Source organism: Melanotaenia boesemani, chromosome 1, assembly GCF_017639745.1.
Source record: "Melanotaenia boesemani isolate fMelBoe1 chromosome 1, fMelBoe1.pri, whole genome shotgun sequence".
NCBI lineage: Eukaryota > Metazoa > Chordata > Actinopteri > Atheriniformes > Melanotaeniidae > Melanotaenia > Melanotaenia boesemani.
In genome coordinates this window covers 21,715,043-21,731,309 of record NC_055682.1, presented here as the reverse complement: position 1 = coordinate 21,731,309, position 16,267 = coordinate 21,715,043, and the positions used below count along the sequence as shown (strand labels likewise).

The 16,267-nt window shown below is 37.9% G+C and overlaps 1 protein-coding gene across 2 annotated transcripts in view; it reads left to right on the top strand.

Annotated features, from left to right (window-relative positions):
• The window catches only part of ap1g1 (adaptor related protein complex 1 subunit gamma 1), a 28,682-nt gene extending 13,121 nt beyond the window's left edge, over positions 1-15,561 (top strand). The window contains exons 6-24 of one of the 2 annotated variants that reach the window (XM_041983761.1): positions 84-160; positions 556-564; positions 2,474-2,569; positions 2,915-2,995; positions 3,084-3,182; positions 3,280-3,335; positions 3,413-3,526; positions 3,624-3,764; positions 4,113-4,167; positions 4,340-4,462; positions 4,610-4,699; positions 4,818-4,942; positions 5,642-5,746; positions 5,876-6,017; positions 7,707-7,833; positions 9,150-9,254; positions 9,434-9,594; positions 11,032-11,130; positions 11,262-15,561. In XM_041983761.1, coding sequence (XP_041839695.1) covers positions 84-160; positions 556-564; positions 2,474-2,569; positions 2,915-2,995; positions 3,084-3,182; positions 3,280-3,335; positions 3,413-3,526; positions 3,624-3,764; positions 4,113-4,167; positions 4,340-4,462; positions 4,610-4,699; positions 4,818-4,942; positions 5,642-5,746; positions 5,876-6,017; positions 7,707-7,833; positions 9,150-9,254; positions 9,434-9,594; positions 11,032-11,130; positions 11,262-11,363 — 1,907 coding nt within the window. In that variant the 3' untranslated portion in view covers positions 11,364-15,561. The remainder of the gene's footprint in view (positions 1-83; positions 161-555; positions 565-2,473; positions 2,570-2,914; positions 2,996-3,083; positions 3,183-3,279; positions 3,336-3,412; positions 3,527-3,623; positions 3,765-4,112; positions 4,168-4,339; positions 4,463-4,609; positions 4,700-4,817; positions 4,943-5,641; positions 5,747-5,875; positions 6,018-7,706; positions 7,834-9,149; positions 9,255-9,433; positions 9,595-11,031; positions 11,131-11,261) is intronic. The other variant, XM_041983837.1, reaches the window with a different exon arrangement.
• Positions 15,562-16,267: the final 706 nt, after the last annotated feature.

The following is a 16,267-nucleotide window of genomic DNA, read 5'->3' as shown; positions in this document are numbered from 1 at the left end:
TATGAACGTATTGATGCCGAAAGCTGAATGACTTTTGCTACATTTTCCTAAATAATGAAATATTCTTTACTTTGTTCCCGCAGGTGTTCTCCATACATCAGTTGTTCTCCTCACTGAAATGTGTGAAAGAAGTCCTGACATGCTGGCCCACTTCAGAAAGGTATGAACAGATTATGTAACTTTAGGGAGCTTAAATATTTATGCATTTGTCTTAAACTCATGTCACATTTCATTCTCCCTTTGGTTACACATTTTGTTTTGTTATGACTAAATTAGACAAACATATTAAATAGTTTGACAAGTCCTCTACATTAAAAATATTTCTTAGTCTTTGATCTCCTTCCACTGTCTTTTTCTCTTGTATCTCAACTGCTGCTCTACCTCTCCCTCTCTAGGTGTAACAAAATTATACCAGAAGCACCAATTTTCATGCTCATGATCTTAACATTATTTTAAGCTCTCTGAAAAGTGAATGATTTCAAATTTCCCCTCCCTAACATCTACTTCATATTTTTTCTGTCATTTGTCTTTGTTACAATTCCTGCATTGTGTTAGAATGAGAAGGTAAGAGTACATTCTGATCTCATAGCTGGTGCATGCTCTTAATAGTAATCACTCCTCACAGTCACCTCAGATGTAACTGGATTTGTGTTGAGTAATGTCATCTTGTGTTTTGATTTAGAATTTTGATTTCTTTAACTTGTACAGTGATCATTACTCTGTCAGTGTTTTGAATATTATCAAAGAGTTTTTTATCCATTTGTCAGATGCATTTCTCACTATTGTTTTGAAAGTCATGATTTGGCAAATATGCAACTCATTTGAATACTGTATTTAGAATTAATCTAATGGTTGTGTTTACATATGGTAGCCACGGGTGTCACTAAGAACAGATGATTTTCACTGTATCTTTGTCGTTATGAGAATGAATCTTGTTTGTTATAACACTACCTGTCTTGGGTGGCTTTCAGTCCTGAAAAGGATGTATTATATTTATATATATTTATTTATTTAAAGTCTCACTCTGCTCTGTAGGATTTTTGTTGGTTGTTATATCTAACACAACGTTACAATACCTGTTAACTATTCACTGTGTACAACAGTATTGCCTGTCAGCCAAAGACAGTGGCTGGAAACGAGGTGTGTTTCTCTTCTGAATTTTGAATTGCTTAGACTAAACCCATCCTAGAATTATTCCTTGTTAATTGGACATGCACAGCAATTTTTCAACAACCGACCTTAAATTAAATAACCAATTATGTTTACATGAGCAGCATGTTGGATGTTTGATTTATATTCCTGTTTCCATGTTACAGAAACTGCTCAGATTATTGTCCTTGCCCACATTACCTCAGCAAAGGCAGCGGTCGTGTTTGTGATCATCCACAGCCTTAATTATATCCATATCCTAAAAATATGGGACATTAGCCTGCTGAAGTTTCTTTCGTGTCTCTTTTTACAGCAGTCTTTCTGTTCTGCACTGAACTGTTTAGAAACCAGTTTGTCAGATCTTGTGATGGAGACAAGCGATCTCGGCTATTAAACAAGCCCAAAACAAGTGACAGTTTTCCTAATGAGAAGATTACTAATAATAAGCAGGTCTGGTTACTTTGCAGCTTAGAGCATGGACTCTAGAGCAGCAAGAGGCCAGGCTAACATCTTCTTTTGAAGCTGGCCCGTGTAAGCGCTACATGCACCTACATAACGGGACTAAGATTGGCCTATTCAACATAGCTTGATTTGATTATCACTTCCTCAATTACTGTTTTACGGTTCAAATCAGAAAAATTTGTTTTTCTTTCTTTTTACATGTGTTACATGGGCAGTGTTTTATTTTAGAGTAAGCTGTTAATCTGGTTAATATTAGAATATTGGTGTGCATGTAAAACAGTAATCACTGTTCTTGGTCTGGGTTGGAAATCATGAATCATACCTTTAACTTGATTCTGGTCAAGATGGCAAACTGGTTCCACAAATGCCCTGAGTATTTATTTAAAGCCACATTTGATAAACTTTGGCTTAAAAGAAATTGTTACTTGAACTGAAGTTTTCCATTTTTCGCTGGCTTTAAATTAGGAACTTCTCTAATACATGTAAATATAAAGTCATATTTAGAAGTGACCGAAGGGGGACTGCAGATTGTTTTTTTTTTTTTTGTTTTGTTTTTTTTGTTTATAATGCCAATGTTTTACCTTTTTCTTTGTTTTTTCTGCAATTAACAAACTCGGTTACAAAAAAAAAAAAAAGAAAACCTATTAATTCATACACTTTTATTTTAATTAACTTCACCTCATTAAACAACAACACCTTTTCACTTCCCACATATGAATCTGGCTGGACCCCACTCTGATCAGAAATTATTTTATTTTCACTGTCTACCTGTTGTAAATGTTCATGAAGAACACTAGAAAATTGTAAGTTGCACAAACATTGACATCTCTTTCTTTGTGCTGTTTTGTTGTTCCTTTCATAGCTGGTTCCACAGTTGGTAAGAATCCTGAAGAACCTAATAATGTCTGGATACTCTCCTGAACATGACGTGTCGGGCATAAGCGACCCTTTCCTGCAGGTAAAGCTCTCTTATTCAAAGTAACTTCAGCCGCACAGGATGTTTTGACTTAATGTTTGTGTTCTAGCCGGCTTTGAGCCACCATAGTCAGAACATCTAATGTTAGCATTGTATTATTTTATATTTTAGAAAGACCCAAATTTTAGGCTATTTCTACTTTTTCAAAAGGTAAACAAAGACAAAAAATTATAGTGAGAATACATGTTTATTATTATTATTATTATTATTATTATTATTATTATTATTAAAGAAATAAACCTTAGAAAGAGTTGCAACATATAGTGGCATACCTGTAGCTTGAATGTTTACCACAGCTGTAATTACATTTTACATTATGCTCTTTAGGTGCGGATATTGAGACTACTGCGAATTTTAGGCAAGAACGATGATGATTCCAGTGAAGCAATGAATGATATTCTTGCACAGGTTAGTGTGGGACGGGGAAAGTAAATACATAAAGAAGTGTCACGTATAGTTTTCATGGACCGACTCATACGTGTAACTGTGCTTGCAGGTGGCAACAAACACAGAGACAAGTAAAAATGTAGGAAATGCAATCCTGTACGAGACTGTACTGACTATTATGGACATCAAGTCTGAAAGTGGACTGAGGGTGAGTTGATTTAATCTAAGGAAAACTTGAAAGGAGGATTTATTTATTTTATTTTATTTATTTTTTTTAATGTGGTTTAATTTCTCTTCTCTCGCAGGTTTTGGCCATTAACATACTAGGTCGCTTCCTTCTTAACAATGACAAAAATATAAGGTAATTCACTTATCAATTGATCTTGTGAGCTGAGAGTTATTCAAAATATTATTAAATCCTGATTATGTCTGTTTCAGATACGTGGCATTGACATCTCTACTAAAGACAGTACAAACAGACCACAATGCAGTGCAGAGGCATCGGAGCACCATTGTGGATTGCTTAAAAGATCTGGATGTTTCCATCAAGAGGTTATTTTCAGTGCTCACATTATTTTAACTTTAGTTTCACCTACCTTTTAGGCAAGTTTAGTTTTTCTTATTTTCTTTCTTTTTGATTGCTGTGTAGACGTGCAATGGAACTCAGCTTTGCCCTTGTAAATGGAAACAACATCAGAGGCATGATGAAAGAGCTGCTCTACTTCCTGGACTCATGTGACCCGGAATTCAAAGCAGACTGCGCATCGGGGGTCTTCTTATCTGCTGAGAAGTATGGCCACACATACCTGGACTCAGTTACTGTGTAGTAATTTGATATGTCATCCTATTTTGCCCCATCATGAACAAAATCATAACAGAATTGAGGTTTTGAGAAGTATAGAAAACATACAACATACTCTGACACCCATCAGGATAAAAGTTTGTTTCTTTTTTGCCATGTTGAAGGCTGCTATTGCAATGCTGCATGATGATAAAATGAGTGATCCATCGTCTGACAGACAATGTTGATATCATTTATTTTCTGACAGCATTCGCCTCCCTGATGTGTAAGATTTAGATAACATTACATGATCATTTTCTGTCCTTTTCCTTGACTAATCAATATATTCTTTTACAGATATGCCCCTTCGAAAAGATGGCACATAGATACCATTATGAGAGTACTGACAACAGTATGTATTTTATGAAGCATCTCAATGCCTAAAATTCTTATGTTTGAGGGTTTTTTAAGGTTATAATAAGGCAAACATCTTACATTTGCAATCAAAGAAGCTGAACCTATGCAAATTTCCAAGTGAATATTTCATTAACATCGCTCATCGACATCTCCATTCCTCTTTGAAGGCAGGGAGTTATGTGCGAGATGACTCTGTTCCCAACCTCATCCAGCTCATCACCAACAGTGTGGAGATGCATGCCTATACAGTACAGAGACTTTACAAAGCTTTGCTGGATGACATCTCACAGGTTAGTGCACTTATGGCTTCTCTTCTGATTAGACTGAACACATCTCCCTTTTTAAAGATTATAGTCATAGACATGATCATCTAATGCATGTTTTTCCATTTCAAAGTACTTTTTCAGTGTGCATAAGCTACTCTCTTTGTTTTGTAGCAACCTCTTGTGCAGGTAGCATCGTGGTGCATAGGAGAGTATGGGGATTTGCTAGTGTCAGGCCAGTGTGAGGAGGAAGAGCCCATTCAGGTATAATTGGAGGAGTAACTGCATAGCATTACACTCACAAATACACACACATGGAGGACTGTGGACCACGCAGCCTTTACTAGAACGGTATTTGAGTTTTTTCTTCTTTTGACTTAAGGTGACTGAGGATGAAGTTCTGGATGTATTGGAAGGACTGCTGGTGTCCAATCTGTCCACACCTGTGACCCGCGGTTATGCCCTTACGGCCATCATGAAGCTGTCTACTCGCTTCAGCAGTGTAAAGTTAGTAATCCCCTTTTTTACACTTGTCCTACCACCTTTCAAATATTTGACTTGCACGACCTTTAAGGTGTTGGCCTTTAACAACATTTTGGTAACAAATTGTAATTTAAAGGTTTTATTAAAGCCTCAAGTGTTTAACATTTTATTAGAATGGCTGAATCTTCATTCAGTCAGAGCAATGTCTGGTTTACCTTTTGTTGTGGTGTTTGTGCCTCTTAGGGTTCAGATCATTTAAAAGCATATTTAGCATGTGAGCATGTTCCACCTTAGTTTTTTACATCTAAACTACATTGCAGTAAACAAACACATTACTGTGGGTTTTTTGCCACATAATATTGTTTTATAGGTGTATTGGAAGGTTTATGCTAGATAGGCTGTTTATTCAGATCACACTGAATCTGAAGAAAAAGCGTTGACATCTGTAAATACTTATTATTATAGAATAGGTCAAATATATTCAGTGTTTTATTACCATTGACTGAGAAAAGGTTACCAGCATAATGCTTTAAAATGAAACAGGCAAGTCACTTGTGACTAATTGTATTTGATGATATTTGACAAAAACATGTGCTTTTGTGAGATGTGTGATTAAAGACCAACATGATAGAGATAATAGCCCAAAGCAAATGCTGTCTTTTCTTTTTGCAAACCCAAATCAATAATGCTTTTTTGTTTTTAAATGTGTTTAAATAATTTTAGCCGAATCAAAAAGGTGGTTTCGATATATGGTAGCAGCATCGACGTGGAACTTCAGCAGAGAGCTGTGGAGTACAATGCTCTTTTCAAGAAATATGATCACATGAGGTGAAACTCTCTTACTTTTGGCCAGAAAATTATCACACCTGTTTACAACCACATTGTAGCAATCAGTAATTTTAAAGGAGGGGGAAAAATCAATTTATTTATTTGTTTTGCCTTTTACCTTGTCTGTAGGCCAGCACTTCTTGAGCGAATGCCCATTATGGAGAAAACTGCTACTAATGGCCCCACAGAAATTGTACAGACAAATGGGGAGACAGAATCCTCTGTTGTGGAACCAAAACATCCACCACCTGTCACTCAACCAGCCAACCAGGTAAGGCCATATATAACCACTATATTCTTTTATGGTTATACAGTTTTTGAACTCTTAACTTTTCAGCACTATAGGATCTAATTGATCTAATATTTATTCTTATATACTTTGTACAAAAAATAAGGTCATTTGTCTTGGCTCAATTATTTCTTTGTTGTAACCATGTTTCTCGGCAATAAATTTTGGCAATACTGTTGGAAAGCCTGTTTTCCTGTGTTGCTACATTTGTAATGATAATGCACTTGTGGGATGAGCAGCAGAGTTTAAAAAAAGGCCAAATCTTCTCTGCCTATGCCGATTAGCTTGTTCTTCAATTAATTCTTGCTTTGGACTTCTGGTATCCCAGGTGTGAGCATGGACCCTGCTACAGCGGTCAGTAGGTATTTGCCTGTAACATTTATCTGGATAGGGCCTGTGCCATAGGGAAACTTTGAGCTGGTGTTCCACAAAACCAAGTTGCAGCATTATTTGGAGTGAGACCTAGTACCGTCTACAAATTGAAGGCCAAGTTTCATATAACAGAGGATGTAAGCGACAGGCAGCAAAATGGGTGTATCAAAAACACAACTGCAAAGAGACTGTTTCTTCACTCTGTCAGCACTTAAGAACCAAAGGAAATGTACAGATTTGCGGTCAAGATGTGCAAGATGATATGGCGAATATCTCTTTACCTGGACAATTTGGAAAAGACTGAACACAGCCGGTGTCTCAAATGGCTGCCAGGAGGCCTGTCATAAATCAGATTGTTAGATTACCAGTATGTCTAGTTTATTCAGACCGTTACACCCTAGCTAGGGGTTAGGCGTGTACTGTCTCAGCCCTCAAAACAGAGTCAAACAACTCTGCTAATCCAAAAATCATTTACAATAAGCAGATCAATGATTAAGCCTGTAAAACAAGATCGTCAAGGTGAACTAAACCAAAACAAACAAAATCAACTAGCCCAACCAAGAAAGTGTTAACTAAACACTGTGGAAGGAAACAAAGAACACATTTTCTAACCCTAACTATCTACATCACGTTAACTTAAAGAAAAACGGTGGTTCACCCCTGCAGCTTACAGCTTATGAAAGTGACAAGTCTATTTACAACAGAAACACTCACACAGAGTAACTCATTGAGATCAGCAGCTTGAATTACACACAAGAAAAAATCTGAGGTTGAGGACTGAGTGGGCAAATCACTGCTGCTGTCATAATGCTGCCACCAGAGGAACCAATCAGTTGATGTCACACACCCTGGTACAGCCAGTTGCACTTGGACCTGAAGACACTCTCAAAGATCTTTACATAAGGAAAGATCACTCACCCAGACACAAAACAGTAGACACCAGAAATATGGCTAGGACTTCAGACTTCCAATCCAATAAGAAACACCAAACAAGAGTCAATGTCAGAATAAGCTATTTAACATTGAAAGAGAAGGTGTGACAAGTTTTGTCATGGGTGCAAACCTCATACTCAACTCAGCTTCATATCCCACAAATTTTTTTCCTTACAAATGTTCCATCATATATGGGAAATAAGCTTTCCAGCAGTATAGGATTTTTTTGCCTAGAAGTTTTGCTACAACCAATCATTTGGTTGTGAAAATACCTGGCTCCATTTTAGTTATCATTAATTTAATGTACTGTTTCATGTTTTATAATGTAAGTATTTACAATTTAATTGTGTTTTCCTTGCTCTTTAGGCTAATGATTTGTTAGATTTGCTGGGTGGTAATGATGTGGTGCCAATAATCCAGACCACTGTACCCACCAAGCCTGCCTCAGCTGGAGGAGAACTACTTGATTTGCTGGGGGACCTTTCACTAAGTGGTAGGTTGCTTAGTTTTTTTTTTTAATTTATTTATTATTATTAAAGTCCTGTTACTCCTTTTAGGGTGCATTCACACCAGGAAAGTCCACTAGATTCGGCCTAGTTGGGGACTCGGTTCAGTTGGGGGGGGTGCAACATTCGTATGGATCGATATTTGGGTTCACGCCGCACTTCTCAAATTAATCAAATCTTTAAATTACATGTTTCACGACCACCAGAGGCAGCGCTGCACCTATAATTACAGAAGCAGACGATGAGACACACAAGAAGAAGAAAAGTTGTTCATTTATTGGTTTCTAGTACATAACAGCTAAATATGGAGCTGCATCAGATCCTAGTGGTGTTGGGGTAATCCGAATTCTATCAGATCTTTTCCCAAATTCTTTCACATTTGACTGCGAGCCATTTCTCTCATCCAGCCGCCCATCGCCCCACGCAGACATTTGCTTTGGTTGTTTTTACCCAAGATGCTGTGTGTTGGACCCACAATGCACTTTGTTTTGCACTCCATTTCCTGTATTTGGGCCGCTTGAAACAGACCGAGACCTGCGTTTGTAGATGGACATAGTCTGCTTCTTTGATTTCAAATCAGAATTCACAATACCCCAAACAAAGCAAACTTTCCATGCAAATAGACAAGGCTGGTGTGAATGTGCCCTTAAGGCCCATTTATGCTCGACGCAGAAGACGGATACGCAGACGGATGGACAGTTTTGTCCATCTTCTGCATCATTTATGCATGTAATTTGGTCCGTTTTCAGGGAGCTTAGCAATCAGTCACTTGACACAGAAGATGGAACAATACCACCGGAAATCACAGGTGCAGTGTTGAGCAGAACAGCTGACATGCAACCAGCAAATCAAACAAACCAGAGAAGAAGAAGATCATGAAGGGACCCAAAAAGCAGAAGAAGAATGAAGACGAGGACAGCTGTAGAAATTGTGCGAGCTTTTGAAGAAAGACTATTTAGGGAGCATTTAGGGCGTGTTGGGTGGTTGGAAATAACTTTATACTGGTGCGTTACCGCTGCCAAGCGGCGCCTGAAACTGACATCAGCTCGTCGGCTTTTTCTCCTTTTTTAGTGGGTTAATCATTCTCCAAAAGGGTGGTCCAGGAGTTTGACTTGTGTAAATGTTTTTCTATATTGGTGGTGAATAATTAGGTGAAAGTGTTTTATTAAATAATGCTTTGTTTATATGACACAGTTATGTTTCTGTTTATGATGAGGAATACATTGAAAAAGCTGCATGTCTTTGTCATTGTTATGTGACAACATCCTCCTAAACCCTGGTGTGTTGCTTTCCTACCTCCCAGGAGGTCCAGCCCCAGCTCCGGCCCCCTCAGCACCCACTTCCCAACCCTCTTTCCTCTTGGATGGCCTCTCCTCACAACCCCTGTTTAATGACTTAGCAGCTGCAGGTGAGAGTTTATTGTTGCTGGTTGCTATCCTCCTCCTAATATGCAGTATTTTCTGAAAATGTCTTCATGTAATGAATCATTTGGTCTTGTTTTGTTTTATTTATTCACCATGGCTCATTCTTGTCATGTTTAAGAATTATGTCTCTTCTTGTCTGTGTCCTCCAAAACTGTCTGCATAGGTATTCCTCCCATGACAGCATACAACAAAAATGGCCTGAAAATAGACTTTACATTTGAGAGAGCCAACCCCAACCCCAACATCGCAGTTATAACCATCCATGCATCCAACTCAACAGAAGCAGACATGACCGAGTTTGTTTTTCAGGCTGCAGTACCAAAGGTATGCATGCGCAATTGACACAGTTAAATGATCGCTACATCAACGGTTCACAACTAAACTAATCTCAATTTAAGTCATTTAAGTTGTAAGCCTCATTAATAATAGAATAGCTATGTTTAGGCATGCAGAAATTTAAACTAATTCTGCTGCTTCTACTTAATTTCAGATGTTTTTGGAGCTGATAACAAATCACACAATTCCTCATTTTTTAATATACATTTTTGTCTTCAAAATATAGAAAATACAGAAAGAGAAGCAAAAGTCCCCCACTTTTTGCTTTCCTCAGGACTTTAACATGTTTCCTGATGAATGAGAGCAATTTCAAAACCAAATGGCTGTTTTACTGAAAAATCTGAATTTAAATGCTGTAAAAGAAAATATATGTGACTTACTAACAGTTTTTTCTGTAGTGCAAAATACAGATGAGTTTGCTGTTTTAACTAACATGAAGGAAGTTATAAAGCACTCAAAATACCCGTTTCCACCAACGGGACAGGGCTGGTCGGGACCCTTTTTTATTGCATTTCCACACGCAAAAACTGGGAAGGGTACCCTAATGTCCTACCCGTCCTACTTTTTTGGGACCCTCTTCCGTTGGGGTACCAATCTAACCGATCTGACCCAAAAAAGTGGAGCTCGACACACTGCAGTCAGTTGATTTGTTGGGGAAAAAATGCAAGCGACCTGGCATAAAAACAAAGCAGGAATGGTTCCTTGTTTAAAGCAACATATTTAATTTTTGTTGACTAAATCTCCGTTTAAAATGGCATTATGAAGCCCCGCCAGGAAGAAAGAACACAATCTGCTGGGTGACCGCCATTCTCCTTTGTGTCTGAGTCATGTTTTGGTTATAATTCAAGGAAGGCTTTTTACTGCGATGGTGTCATGCTATTACGCATCTGAGGCACCATCGCTATCCGGCTGATACTCTGCCTCTCAGGTATGGTTACGGTTGGCTGTGGGAACACAGCAAGATCACAGTTTACAAATCATATTTGCACCCTATACGTCCCGGCCCGACCCGCACCCGTTGGTGGAAACAAGGCTAAAGGGCTTGTTTTCATGATCCTAACCATAAAATCTCTGGTCACTTTCAAGAAGTATTCACAGGGCGGTCCATGACAGCATCCTTTTATATTTTAGCTAATTGGAAAGATAAGCCCTAAATGTGTGTGTCAAAGCGATCCAGCTGCCTTGAGGGAAAAGGCCACAAAAACACTGCTTGAATGGCATTTCTTGTGTGCATCATTAATTTCATAGTCTGATTTATTCAATGCATGAATATTAAAAGAACAACTGAGTCATTTGAACTGAGTTTCCACAATTGTGCTGATTGTCTGATCAAAAAGATCTTTATTTTAGACAGCTGAAATGACCCAGTTGCTTCATGAATATAATTTAATTTTCATCTAACACTCGCCCCTATATATTTGTTAGACATTCCAGCTGCAGCTTCTCTCCCCAAGCAGTAACGTTGTCCCAGCACTCAACCAGGGTACTGTCACACAGGTCATCAGAGTCCTCAACCCACAGAAAGTGAGTTTTACATTACTTTTTAATGATCTAAGTCCTTTTTTTTAACCATACTTAACAAACATTGCAAAGCTGAAGTGATTTATAAGAATTTTCTCCTTTTTTATAAACATAATCATGCTCAATAATTTCAGCAACAACTACGAATGAGGATCAAGCTGACGTACACCCACAAAGGCTCTCCTGTGCAAGACCTGGCTGAAGTTAATAACTTCCCCCCACAGTCATGGCAGTGATGATCCACTACTGTTGCTCTTAAAGGCCCCGCCAAGGGAACTATGAAAACGATTTTTCCTTTCACCTCCCATCTTTCTTCCAACGGATCCCCCTGTGACGTCACTGCAGACTGCTGCCCTCGAGTTGCATGGGAAGCAGCAGAGCATTGATCACAGGAGAAAAATGGATGTAATGAAGACCCTGCTGATATTACAAGAATAATTGGGAAACATATCGATCAATGAACTTTATCTTTTCTTTCTTGATTGGTTTTCATTATTTTTTTTTTTAACTAAGTTGTACTGTTCTCACACACACACACCCTCTGCCCAGCACCACTACAACACAGAAGCACACATGAACACCATTCACTGTGGCATACTTTACCTCTCAAGTCACTGTAGGGAAAGTGTTGCCCACTACGAGCACTGCAGTAACCATAGGTTTATGTTAAAATGCAGTTGAGGCACTTTGCTCCCTTGATATCGATGATTGGCTTTGAATTCAGTTTTTTACATCAACCATCTATCCTATGATGGCAGCAGAAAAAGCTTCGAAAGGTCATTTTAGTGCAGTCGAAAACCTGTTTGTTTGCTCAATTCTTTTTTTGTACCCTCCACATCATGAGTGATATAACTTCTCAGAGTTGTATTCAGTTTGAATTACATTAATTTGCTTAAAGCATGTTTGAGTAATGCTGGGATCACAGTCACACCTGGACGTAAACTCTAAGGGGCTTTTCTGACTCCTGTCAGTAGACCTCTTTATCATATGTTTCTATAGGAAGTTGTCTACATTTGTTTGATCAGGATAAGAACAAATACAGATCCAAGATGGCCACTTTGACCACCTCAAGCTAATTTAGGAGAAATTAGGTGTTCGTTCAACAGGATGGATGTAATCCAGCTCTAAAACTTACCTGCAGACCAGTTGATTGCATTAGTTTCAGATCTGGATTTTAAACTTTTTCTGTGTCTCTGTCATCAGTCTAGCTTGCATTATATTAACATTTTATATTTGTTAAACTTGGTTGAACTTGGTCACAATGCACATACATGTAAATTAAACTTGTTATGAATGTAGTTACATGCATTGAATGCCCCTCGTCCTTCCCCAGTTCTGCAGTAATTTGACTTCATGCCTGATATCAAAGTGATGTGCCTTTCTAACTTTGCTAGATAAAAGCCCCGAACCGTTGAGCTTCGTTTGTAAGTCTGCTTGTGTGATGATAGTGTCTGCATCATGAGGGAAAGGCTCCTGATGGATTTGAACTGGTAGATTGCTTGAATTTTTTTTTTCACTTCTATATGAGTTAATCTCCCACTAATACAGATCTAAATGGATGTCCATAGAACTCTTTTTGTCTTTAATTTGGCAAAAATGTGATTTACAGGTACATTATTGTGGTCATTTCTTTTACCAGAAAAACAAAAACAAAGAAAAACAGGTTTGATTATATTAACAAATCCATAAAATAAGCAAATTTCAAAGATAATGGCAGCTAAGAGATGTAAAATTTCACAAAGCTGGCATAAAGTTTTCAAGGGTGTTTCTTAATAATAATAAATGAGTATCTCTATTCACCCTCCCAATCCATCCATTAACAGACATTGAATTGTTACTCTGGATCACTTGGAGCAGTACTGTAACAGGTTGTTCTGTGATGACTGTTTCGATGATTTGAACATGCTCGATCTCTTCTCTCATCAAATCAAAACGGTGACCATGCTGTCGGGGACGGTAACCTTATTACCTCACAATGTTCTTTATTTCTGTTAACGTTTAGTGGCAGTGGAATGACAGCTTTTTTTAGTCATTTATTTCAAGGGGAGCATCTGCATGAGAGGAACTAACAGTAGATGTGCATCTCATTACTTAATCTTATACAGCCTTGTCATGCTGTCCAGATCTTTGGCTGTTCGGTCAGGCTGTATAATTCTTTTCACTATGCTTCACTATATTCTAACTTCTGTGACCAAATCAGAGAGACTATTAGCTTTGGAAATATTTTTGAGCTATATGTGTATATGGAGAAAATTATTTCAGTTGAACTTTTTTTTCTTTTGTTGACAAATGCTATATTGGCTTTTTTCTGTACATATTGAGGGCTTTTACAATTTTGTCTCTTGTACTATCTTTCATCCTTTTTTTAGATACCATTTTCTAAAAATTCCAATTCACAATGTATATTGTCTACATAGATTTAGTCAGCATCGGTCTATTACAACTTCCCTGTATCATCACTCATTCATTGTAAAAGATATATGATCTGCTGCCTGTACATTGTATATAGTTGTAAAACAAACGCTGATCAGATTAAATAAAACCCACAAAAGATTAGCTAGAAGGTATAATTGTATGCATATATGTACAAAAAGAATCTTAAAAGGATGCAAATGCACTGCGTTTGAGTTACTATTTGTCATACTTCATGATTAGATGCATCACTTTTACTTGTTTTACAGAGTGGGTCAGTTGGCAGTGTGACGGATTTGTTTTGGCTGTTTTAAAAAAGGCTTGAATCTGTCTTAACAGATGTTTTAATGACACACTGTACTGCGGAGGAACATAAGCACATTGCTGCACAGCTGCAGAAGTGGCACCTTGCTTGATTTGCTTCCTTGCCCCTCAAACGCCTCATGTTGTGTATCTTTGCCCTCTTGAAGAGGAGCAGCTCTCTTGCCAAGATGCATCTCTTCCATCTGGCCTTATGTGCACTCTTGACATTCTCTTCAACCTACAGATTGTCGTGTGAAGTGATGCCCATTGGTTTTTGGTGTGTTTGCTCTCTTGGTTGCCTGGTTACTGTTTTGTCTGTCACGTAGCATCTTTTGAGAAATTGCTAGTGCTGCACTAGGAGGTTTTAACCTTGTGTTTTTCGTTTTCTTTTCTTTTCCCCATCATAGTGTGAATGTTTTTCTTTTTTTTTTCCAGAAATGAAATAGGACTTTTAATTATTTTTTATTTTTTCTTCTGTGTGCTGCTTTCTGATAAATCTGTCCCTGAGTCTAAACAATACACTGCATTCTTTTGGCTCCCTCAGCGTCTTTTAGTTACTGGTCACTCATGTAATTTGTGTGCACAAATTCGATTTATCTTTTGTTTTTTTTCCCCCACAATGAAAAATAATGCCATTTACCACATGTGAAATTATGTGACCACCCACTATTTGAAATACAATTGCACATGGCTGTAAATTGTGACAGGATATAATGGAGTGAGACCTTTTTCTTCTTCTTCTTTTAGGGCTTTGTTAAAGTTCTGTTTTATCCACTCCTGCTTTACCAAAACAAATGTGAAAAGCATGTGCTACAAACTAATGATCACAAGGGGGAGCTCTGCAAAATGGAAGGCTGACAGGATGAGAAAGCAAGTTTAACACACCTATTCCTGAATGTTTTTGTGTGGTTTGTATTGTCTTATCCAGCCTGTATGTACCCTTGTTAATCACATCAAGATAATTTCTTTCAGTTATGCTGTTTAAAATGTACAAATGGAAGTGAGCCCAACATAAGTGCTTTGGACACTTTTAACTTTGAAGAAAGAAATGAGATCAATAGGGTGAGTGTGTGTATGTGTATCAGAAAACAATCACACTTGAGTGTGATGGTGTGCAACTTGTCTTATCTACATAGGATATAATTTTTTGCTGCAGTTTCAACTCAGCTTCTGAGCTGCATGTGAAAAACAGTGTAAATAAAGTCATTTCTACTTTTTTTTTTTTTTTCTTTTCAAATTGAGATATTAAAATCAGTCACACATCCCCCCTTCATGGATCAGCACTAACATGAAGGATTAGAGGTTGCTCTGAAAGTACTCACAACACTGTTAACGTTTTTAAAAGGGCAATGAAAGTGCACATCTGTCATTAGATAACGTGGACATTCGAGCTTTGTCTTTGTTGGGATGAAGTCATTGTGAAGGGCTTGAAAGAGTGTCTGAATAACCGCCATATGCACTTTCCCTGTTCAATCAAAATAAAATGCATCTGCTGTATTTTGAGAACGTAATCTGTAACCCCCTCCCTCGTCAAGACCTACTCTGAAAACAGAATGGTGTGTTTATTTTGGGGGGAGTGCAAAGGCATGAGGTTCACTTTAGTCAGCTTTGACGCATTGAACGGTTTTCCCAGTTCCATGGCTTCAAGGAGAGCGTGAATGTCAGACTGAAAATATGAAATGAGAAGTTGTAAACTATTAAATGGGATATTTTCAATTTATGCTGTGTATTCTTGTCTTTGGGTTGGAGAAAATGATCAAGCGAATAAAAAGTCAAATAAAAATCAAGTTGAACTATGAAAGTTGTATCTCTTGGTTTGGGATGTTTTCTGTGTCTGATCTGCCAAAACATGAAAGCTGGGTTTGTCGTGGCTTCGCTTTTTTTTTTTTTTTTTTTTTTTTTTTTGCTTTTTTTTAGACCTTTTGCTGTAAAGAAACAGTATAGCTTCATCAGCTTTATTTTACAGGAATTGTAACTAAATTCGCTTATATACTAATACACTTAGCTGGAAAAGTAAGGTAATAGATGTGTTGTTGGCGGTAACTTATACCATTGGGCAGCCAGTTTATTTCTCTTTTTAAATTATGCCAAATTTGCAAGGAAATTGTATTTGTGGGATGAGCGCCAGAGTTGAATATGTGGGTTGTTGCACCAATGAAAAACCTATCATGAGTCAGCCAATGTAGTTATATTGGTTACTCTGGCAGGAATGCCGTGCCCAAGCTGATCCCACAAGCGTTCAATGGGGTTATGGTCAGAATTGTAGCAAGGTCATTCCTTCCTATCTGGAGCTGGATAAACCCGGCTCTGTGGGGACGAGTGTTCTCATGGTGGAGTTCGGTCTGAGACTGTGGAGATACTGTATTTCCACTTGTTGCAGAATCCCATCTCAATATCTGCATTGAGATTTGAGATTGCTGCCAAT